Source organism: Gracilinanus agilis, chromosome 4 (genome assembly GCF_016433145.1).
Source record: "Gracilinanus agilis isolate LMUSP501 chromosome 4, AgileGrace, whole genome shotgun sequence".
NCBI classification, from domain to species: domain Eukaryota; kingdom Metazoa; phylum Chordata; class Mammalia; order Didelphimorphia; family Didelphidae; genus Gracilinanus; species Gracilinanus agilis.
The window spans coordinates 487,553,114-487,562,225 of record NC_058133.1 but is presented as its reverse complement, the minus strand read 5'-3'; the positions used below and the strand labels follow the sequence as shown (position 1 = coordinate 487,562,225).

At 56.2% G+C, this 9,112-nt stretch overlaps 1 protein-coding gene across 3 annotated transcripts; it reads left to right on the top strand.

Annotated features, from left to right (window-relative positions):
* The first annotated feature begins 1,308 nt into the window (after window positions 1-1,308).
* CORO6 (coronin 6) lies at window positions 1,309-7,177 on the top strand. Of its 3 annotated transcripts, none has more exons than XM_044672890.1 (6): window positions 1,309-1,768; window positions 2,765-2,869; window positions 3,563-3,708; window positions 4,365-4,422; window positions 5,271-5,501; window positions 5,998-7,177. In XM_044672890.1, exons 1-6 carry the CDS (start codon window positions 1,673-1,675, stop codon window positions 6,118-6,120), a joined length of 759 nt encoding a protein of 252 aa, XP_044528825.1. In that variant the 5' UTR covers window positions 1,309-1,672; the 3' UTR covers window positions 6,121-7,177. The 3 variants fall into 3 exon arrangements, with proteins under 3 accessions (XP_044528825.1, XP_044528823.1, XP_044528822.1); XM_044672888.1 differs by having other exon boundaries at window positions 1,312-1,768; window positions 5,989-7,177; XM_044672887.1 differs by having other exon boundaries at window positions 1,313-1,768; window positions 5,986-7,177.
* The last annotated feature ends 1,935 nt before the right edge of the window (window positions 7,178-9,112 follow it).

Sequence of the window (9,112 nt, the reverse complement as noted above, 5' to 3'; positions counted from 1 at the left end):
CACCTCTAGTCCCCTTACAACCCTTTGTGCCCAGTCTCTCTGCCCCCTGGCATCCTGATTTCCCTATCTAGAACCCAGTCTAGAACCAGCCGTTCTCGGCACCCTTTGGTGCCCTGTGCCCCGGCTCTCCAGGCCTTGAATCGCCAGCCAAGTCTTCTGTTTCCCTAGTAGTCAGCCTCTGGGCCTCTGAGCTCCCTGGCACCTAACCCCTGGCCCCCGGGTCTCAGTTTCCCTATTGCCCAGCCTGTCGGGCCCTTGGCACCCTGACCCGTCACAGCCTTCCCCTGACTCTCTCAGCCTTTCCCCAGCTCCTCCCTTCCTCCCCTCCTCTGCTCCTACCCTCACAGGGGACTCTAGGTCAGAGGCTGGGCCCAAGAAGCAGGGATTAGGAGGTCGGGAGCGGGAGTGGGAAGCTCCATCCTACCACCAGCACCCAAAGAGTGAGGCCAGAACCCCAGGAGAGCCCTCCTCCCTGACCTGACAACCTCCCAGCCTCCGTGGAAGCATGCTGAGAGCCCTGCATGGGAAGGGGGATGTAGCCTCCCTTTCCAAGCTGCTCCCCTCCTGGCTCCCTCGTCCCCCAGACCTGCCTGGGGTGAGATAATCCTGCCCAATTAGGGACACAACAGCTAGCTGGACCTGAATCAAGAGACATGGGTTCAAATCCTGCTGTCAGTCACTTAACGTTGCTGGGGGAACACTTTTGTCATCTGTAAAATGAGCTTGATATAGGCTGTCTCCAGCTCACAGGGCTGTTGTGAGGCTCAAATGAGGTAATGAATGTCAAGGGCTTAGCAAACCTTGAAAATCTGTTTAATCCCTTACTAATCAATCCCCCCAGCTCCAGGCTGCTTTGCCTCCTGGCAGGGGAGGCTGGGGAGGCGCCTGGGTCCTGGCCTCATGCATTAGCCCTTACCATCAGTGTGCATCTGTGCTTGTCCATGCGCATCCATGCATCACATTTCAGGGAACACATCTTTGTGTTTGCTCATACGCGTGTGTCCATGATCCATGGGTCCCCGGGCTTGGGGGGGGGGTGTCAGGGCAGACGTGGAGGTGGGGGGTTGTTGGTGGGGCAGGGAAGGTGGGCTGCTCTAACCCCCTAACCCTGCGAGCAGGAGCGAGCCCGGCCTCACGAGGGTGCCCGCCCGATGCGGGCCATCTTCACCGCCGACGGGAAGCTGCTTAGCACCGGCTTCAGCAGGATGAGTGAGCGGCAGCTTGCGCTGTGGGACCTGGTAGGATAAGGAGAAGAGGTTTGCTACCTCTGGCGCTGGAGCCTGGCCGGGCCGCCCTGGCTTCAGGGGGAACCTGGGGGCCGTGTTGGGGAACAGCAGGGCAGGAAGGACAGTGCCAAGGCAGGGGGAGCCCGAGGGCACCAGCCAAGTGTCTTTTGCCACCCTGTGCCCTTCGATGAGCAGGAGGGCCCCCTCTGAGTGATCTCCTGCCAGAGGGCCCCGCCGCTGGGGGAGCACTCGGAGTCTGCTGGAATTAGGAGCTGCCGCCGCTGACCCTCTCCCCACCCACCCCCCACAGCCTTCCAAGGCCTCAGGGTCCTCCCTCCCCTCCAGGGTGGTAAGCTGGATAACTCTGTGCTCCTGTCTCCCTCCCCCTTCCCTGCTCCCACCCCCATTTTGCTCCCCCCCAGGAAAGGTTTGCTGCCCATGAAGGGATGAGGCCCATGCGGGCCGTCTTCACACGCCAAGGCCACATCTTCACCACGGGATTTACCCGCATGAGCCAGCGTGAGCTGGGCCTGTGGGACCCGGTAACAGCTGGTGGCATGGGGTGTGTGCCCCAGGGACTGGGCATCTTGGGTGGGCAGGCACACCTTCCCCTCCTGGGGCTCTGGGGGCCCCAGATACACACTTGCCAAGACACCTAAGAGAGCTGGATTTTGTGTCAGAGGCCCCGAGTTCAGATCCCACTCACCAGCCTCTGAAGGCCTTTCTCATTGTACAGCTGTGATCCCAAAAGTCACAACTTCTCTAGGCCTCAGTTTCCCTCTCCATAAAATGGAGAGTCGCACTAGATGTCCTCTGAGGGCCCTGACTGGCTCCTGCCTCCCTAGGAGAGGGGATGAGGAGAGCTGCCCCTCCTAGACTTTGCCCACCTCACCCCCAGGTCCTACGAGGGCTCTGTGTGACCCAGCCCTCCCTCAGGCTCCACCTGCCTGGCGATGCCAAGTCCCCCGGGGGTGGCGTGATGCTGTGTCTGCATGGGGTGAGGGGGCGGAGGGGTGCGATGTTTAGAATTGGGGGGAAGGCTGCTCCGGCTGGGAGAACTGTCAGGGGGACGCCCCTGCCCGAACATCAGCCCCTCACCCTAGGCTCTTCTGGGAGCTTGGGGAGGGGGAATCAGAACGGGGAGCATGGCTGCCCAGCTGGCCAGGGAGTTGAAGCCCAGCCTCACCCTGCTATGTAACCTGGGGCAGGTCCTTTCCCCCTTTGCTGAGCCTCACTTTTCTCCTCTGCAAAATGGAGAGATTGGTCTAGCTGGCCCTTAAGAGGCTTTCCAGCTTTCACCCCTAATCAATCAGCCAGCATGCTCTGGGCACAGGGTTTGGGGAGTAAGCTGTGTGTTGGTCCTGAGGCAGGAGCTCGGCACTGACCTCTGGTGGTCACTGGGAGCCATGCAGCTGAGAACTCCTGGGATTCTGGGATACTCCCAAGCCCCCCTGGGGCAGAGATGCTGATGCCCAAGCATGAGCAGGTGGTCCAGGGAGGTAGGGCAGGGCTGGTCACGCCCCCTGTGCTCCACCCAGAACAACTTTGAGGAACCCATGGCCCTCCAGGAGATGGACACCAGCAATGGGGTCCTGCTTCCCTTCTATGACCCCGACTCCGGCATAGTCTACTTGTGTGGCAAGGTGAGGACCTGAGGGCAAGGAGAGGCTGTGGGACTGAAAAGGGGAGCCTTGGGGTGATGGAAAGAAGACCCCTGGGCATGGAGTCAGGACAGCTTGGCTGTGCCATTTAATCTTCAATCAATGAATGAGCCGGGCAGTGTGCTGGACCCTGGGGGGTGCCAAAACAAAAACAACAATCTCTGTCCTCCAGGAGCTTACATTCTACTGAGCAGACATATTGGCAGTGAGGGCTTGAGTGAGTCGCTCCCTACCTGTCTCTGGGTCTTGGCTTCTTCCTTTATAAAATGGGTTCGATCTAATAGCTCTCCAGCTCTGGACCCAGAATGACCTTAGGACCCCATGACAAGATTCCCTGCAGGGGCATCAGTCTCAGGAATCTCCCATTCCCCACTCGAGTCAAAGTACTTCCCAGAGAATAGAGGAGACAGCAGGGCGTTTGGACCCAGAGGACTTGTTGAGCTGAGTTTTAACGCTGCTACTTGTCATGAGCCTGACCTTGGACAGGTCCTGCAGCTTCCCTGGGGCAATGAGAAGGTGGGCCTCTAGACCTAGGACCTAATCAGACCACTAGCTAAAGAATGGGAGGAGGACAGCCTAAGACTTTTGGGCATCCAGGTAGGAATAGTCATGCTCCTGAAAAGGGAGCAGCTTGGTGGGAAGAGCTCAATCCCTGATCTGAGGTGGGCTTTACAGGGAGACAGCAGCATCCGGTACTTTGAGATCACAGACGAACCCCCCTTTGTCCACTACCTGAACACCTTCAGCAGCAAGGAGCCCCAGCGAGGCATGGGTTTCATGCCCAAGAGGGGCCTGGATGTCAGCAAGTGTGAAATTGCCAGGTCAGCCCTTTCCCTCTTCCTCTCCATCCCCAGGATGCCCAGCCTGAAAAAGATAATCACACACACACACACACACACACACACACACACACACACACACACACACAAATCATGGGTCAATGAAGTCTTGGATGTGGACTCGGGACCTATTGGATTCCTCATCTGTAAAAATGGGGATGAGGGGAATAGCTAGGTGGCTCAGTGGATTGAGAGCCAGACCTGGAGATGGGAGGTTCTAGGTTCAAATCTGGCCTCAGATACTTCTAGCTATATGACCCTGGGCAAGTCACTTAACCCCCATTGCCTAGCCCCTACCAATGTTGCTTTTTTAATGGGGGTGAAGTATTGGACTAGACAAGCTTAGGTCCCTCCTCAATCTAAATATGCATATCAGCCAACATTTATTAAGCACCTACTATGCGTCAGGCATTGCACTAGGGGGGCCAGGGATATAAAGACCAAAAATGACACCCTCCTTGCTCTCCTGGTGCTTGGGGTCTATGGAGAGAGACCCTTTCCTGGAGAATGCCTCTCTCTCCTGTGGAAGGTGGGGAAAGGAGGATCTCTCCCTTTCTGGGCTAGCTCCATTTGGAAGCTGGGGTGGGGGGAGAAGGCTTTCTCGATCTGGTGACACTTCACCCTTCCCCATCTTCTAGATTCTACAAGCTGCATGAAAGGAAATGCGAGCCCATCATCATGACTGTACCCCGAAAGGTGAGGGATCTTGTGGACCTGCTTGAACTGCAGGAGAGGGGATTCAGACACTTGCCTCTCTGAGCCTCAGTTTTACTCATTCATCCAAAGTAATCATTTCCGTGCTGCTTATTTCCCAATGCTCTTAAATATTTAAGTATGATGTAAATATTATAAGAACTAGGTCACCTCGGGAAAATCCCTCTCGGTGCCCCAGACAGCTCTCCAAGACAGGGATCCTTGGATCCCTTGGGATAAATCTAAGAGGGACTCTGAGCTTGAATTGGACCCCAAACTCCTTATCTTTATTTTCCACTCATATCTCATTGAAATGTACTACTTCCTCTCATCATGCTCTTAAAGAAACCGTTATTTTTAAAATCATAATTCTGAGAAGGGGTCCAGAGGGGTCTGTGACAAATAAAGGTGAAGCACCCCTGATGTAAGCCACTATATGGTGTTTTCTGGTCTGGGATTCATAGGGGGCAGCGAGTGCCTTGTGGGTAGCTCCTTGGCTGCTTTGAAGTCCTTAACCAGACTCAGAGCCTCACTTGAATCACTGGGTGGCTTGTGATCTGGGGAAGGCACTTACCCTCTTCTTGCTCTGGGCATCCCTTGAATACTAAATACAGAGAAAGGTGGCAATGTGCATTGGTAGAGGGAGCTCCTCATCTGGGAGTTCCTCTCTCGCTGAAATCAGATGCCAGTCCCCATCGCTGTCCCTGGTACCAAGAATCAGGAGCTGCAGAACACTGAATAGAGCAGCCCACACTGTGGGGCAGGAAGGACTTGTTTAGGGAAGGGGACATCTTACCTGGGCATGGGCATATGTAGGAGGCTCACCACCCCTTTCCCCCCATCCTGTGCAGTCAGACCTGTTCCAGGATGATCTGTACCCTGACACGCCAGGCCCTGAGCCAGCCCTGGAGGCAGATGAATGGTTGGCGGGCCAGGATGCAGACCCCATACTGATCTCCCTGAGGGACGGCTATGTGCCCCCCAAGAGCCGAGAACTTCGGGTCACCAAGCGCAACATCCTGGATGTCCGGCCGCCAGCCAGCCCTCGCCGCAGCCAGTCGGCCAGTGATGCCTCCTTCTCGGTGAGCTCAGTCCCATGCCTGACTGCTCCATCCTCACCCTGAGCTTCCCTGACTGAGCCTCAGTTTCTCCCCCTATTAAAAAAAAGGAGGGGGATTGATGGAGGTGTCTAAAGAAGTAGCATGAAGCAGTAGGAAGAACACTAGCTCTGGTATCAGAAGACCTGGGTTCAAATCTTGCTTCAAGCCTAAATCTCCATTTCCCCTCATTTAAATCACATTTCTGACATTCCCGGTGTGGCGCTGGGCAGGTCCCTTCACCTGTCTAAGCCTCAGGTTCTTCTCTGGAAGAGATGGGAGAGGGACTTGGTCTAGAGGACCACCGAAGGTCCCTTCCAAGAAGAGCTTTGATCTTGAGGGCCTCTTGGGTAACTTTCCTGCCAAACTCATATTCGGTGCCCCCAAAGATCACTTCCTGCCTTCCCCTGGACCCTCCCCTTAGGAGGGAAGAGGCCTTTCTGACATCTTCTTGTTGCCTTCCCCTCAGCAGCAGCAGCAGCAGCAGACCCTGGAGACGTTGCTGGAGGAAATGAAGTCCCTCCGGGAGAGGGTCCAAGCTCAGGAAGAGCGCATCACAGCCTTGGAGAACATGCTTTGCGAATTTGTTGATGGCACTGATTAGCACTGCCCCCACCCCAGTCCCCATCTCCTGCTCCCACCTCCCTTCTTCTGACCCCAGGATGGGAGGGGAGAGCCTGGGCTAGGGGTGGGCTGGCCATGAACTCAACCCAGGGGACAATACCCAACAGAGAAGATGGAGACTAAAACTCTGTCCCCAACTAGAAAGTGGGGTTTCATCTCTGAGAGAGGAGCTCAACCCCTCTCAGTGGGTCATCAGCCCCCAACTTTGTGTGTCCAGAGAGGGGGGTTGAGGGACGTGGTTAGCATTCACTCATTCAATGGGCATTTAATAAACTCCAACGTGTGCAGAGCAGAAAAGACAAAAATGAAACCATCCCTGCCCTCCAAGAACTTCCGTTGTTCTGGGGAAGACCCGGGATATGGACTGAGGGCAGAAGAAGGTTGTGGGGGCCTGTAGGGTCGAGAGTGGAATTTTTAAGCAAACCTCTATGGCATAGGCAGGGCAGGGAAGACAAGGGATCAGGGCACCCCTCTGGGGAACAGGGTGGTTAGTGGTGAATGGCCCCTCCTGCCCTAGGCGCTCTCCTTCCTTTCTCTCCCCAGCTACCACAGGGATTTGAGGGTTTGGACCCTCAGGGTAGAGACCTGCGTGGTGAGAGACTTCTCATTAGCCCAGCCCTGGGGGTATGCTTTACCCCAAAGTTAGCATAGGAAGTTAAAGAGGGCAGAGACTTTCTACTCCATCACAGAAGGGAGTGAGGGATTGTGGGAGGGTTCCCTCCCACATTTGGAGAAATGCCACATTTGGCATTTGGAGAAAACTCCACGGGAAAGGGCCAAATAGATACCAACCATCTCCTCTTCCATCTCTCTCACCCCACCCATCTCCCCAAGAGCATTTAGCTTCTGTCCCGGTGTGTGAAGGCTGTCCCCCACTACCCTCCTTACGGGCCAGGTGGGAAGGTTTGGCTTGGAATGAAGCAGATTTTCCACACTCTCCCTTGTTCCTCTTTGTGCCTGTTCCCTATCATGGGTTCTGCTCTTTAAAAAGGAGATTGTGGAGGATTGAAGAATTAAATATTTTATTAAATATTCAACCTAGGTCTAGCGTGTATGATTGTGTCTGTCTGGGGACCAGGACCCAATGAGACGGAAGGTTCCAGCTGGCTTGGGGCTGAAAGGCAGCTTCCAGACTGAAAAGGGGGGAACGTCCATCCTAGCGAACGCTTGGGGGTCAAGGGACCCCCACCCCTTAACGCACAGCTGCTTCCTCTCCTAGGAAGGGATGAGAGAGGAGCCAGTATGACCAGTCCTTCTCCTCCTGATGATGGAATTTTGGGGATGCAAGTAGCATCCGGAAGAAGGAAGAGCCCCACTGCCTTCCTCACTCCTCAATTCCACATCTGGGGCATCTTGTCCAGCTCTGGGTCTTCCACTTTAGGGAGGAAACCTGGAGCCTTGCAAGCCAGAGAGGCAGGAGCATCCAAAACCATGAGACAGAAGGTCCCTTGAGGGACCTGAAGAAGAAGCTTGGAAGGGCAAGAAAAAGATGGATTCCTTCAAAGCTTTCACACCAAAAAAGGGTACAACCTGATTCCGCCGGGCCCTATGAGGTAGAACCAGGGCCAGCTGGTGGAAGATACACCAAAACATTTCTTAAAAACCCCTCACCTTCTGTCTTGGAATTGCTACTAAGTATGGGTTCCAAAGCAGAAGAGTACTAAGGGCTAGGCAATGGGGGTTAAGTGACTTGCCCAGGGTCACACAGCTGGGAAGTGTCTGAGGTCAGATTTGAACCCAGGACCTCCCATCTCTAGGCCTGGCTCTTAATCCATTGAGTCACCCAGCTGCCCCACCCAAAGCATTTTTTTAAAAAAGGTTGGACACAATCAAAGCTGCCCCAGGATGGAATGAGGAAACAGTGAACCCCAGATGAGCCTAGGCAGAGGCTGGGTGACCCTCTGCCATGCCATCTCCGCTGGCCCTGGCTTCTCTTCCCCCACCAGGACAGCTGGACCAGAAGTGCCCTTTGAGTCTAAGAATGGCTCGGAGGGAGGCCAGACCTCCCACCAGCCCCTCCCCCACTTCCCCAGGGACTTCCACCAATAAAATCAGTCTTCGGAGAAGCGCCAGTTTTAAAGCCTTTTTCGTTGATTTTCTTTTATTGTGTCTCTTCTGCTGGAGTGTCCCTGGCCCGGAGGAGGGGGAGAGTGGTAGGGGAGGTGGGAGGGACGGGAGGGGTCAGTCTTGTTGCTTTTTTTGTCTCGCGTGTTTGTGTGTGTGTGTGTGTGTGTTCGGAGTTGTCTGGCTGGCCGGGCCCTTCTCACAGTGTGAGCCAGTCCTTGGGGGATGGCGCGGGGAGGGCGGTGTGTGCATCGGGACCCTTGCCCGGGGGTCTGTGCTTCTTGGGGTGGGGAGGGGAGGGGAGAGCAGGGAGGAGTTAGCACCATTGGGTGGAAGGTTTCTGTGGTTGCACCCTCAGCAGGGGTGGGGAGGGATAGCAGCAGCTGATGGGAGTGGGAGCGGGGAGGGGGCATGGGTGCCAGGGGGCATCGGGAGAGCTGGGTGTGACCCCCTTACACACCACACCTCCGCCACCAGGTCTCCTTCTGGGCTCCCTCTTCCCGACAGGCCCCCTCCCCCATCCTCGGAGACGCCAGAAGGCAGCCTGGCATCGAGGAGGGGGCACCGCGGAGGCGGGGGGTGACACTCTGCCTTCCTCCCTGCTCTTGCTGCCCAGGGCCACGGGTTCCAGCATTGTGCCCGCCACCTGGGAGAGGTCAGGGCCACCCTGAGAACCAGGAGGGGTGGGGACGGGGGGGAGCTGGCAGCAGCGCCCAAGGCGCCCAGGCCCAGCTAAGTGCACTTGACTCAGGGAGGGGTCGAGGGGGGCGGGGCCCCTCCGAGGTGCTGGTTTGTGTTGGGGCGGAGCACACGCGGCGGAGCGGAACTCCCCTCCCCCAGGGGGTCGGGCCAGATGTGGGGGGCGGGGCCTAAGAATGTTTCCCCAGGGCAGAGAAAGCAGGCAAGGG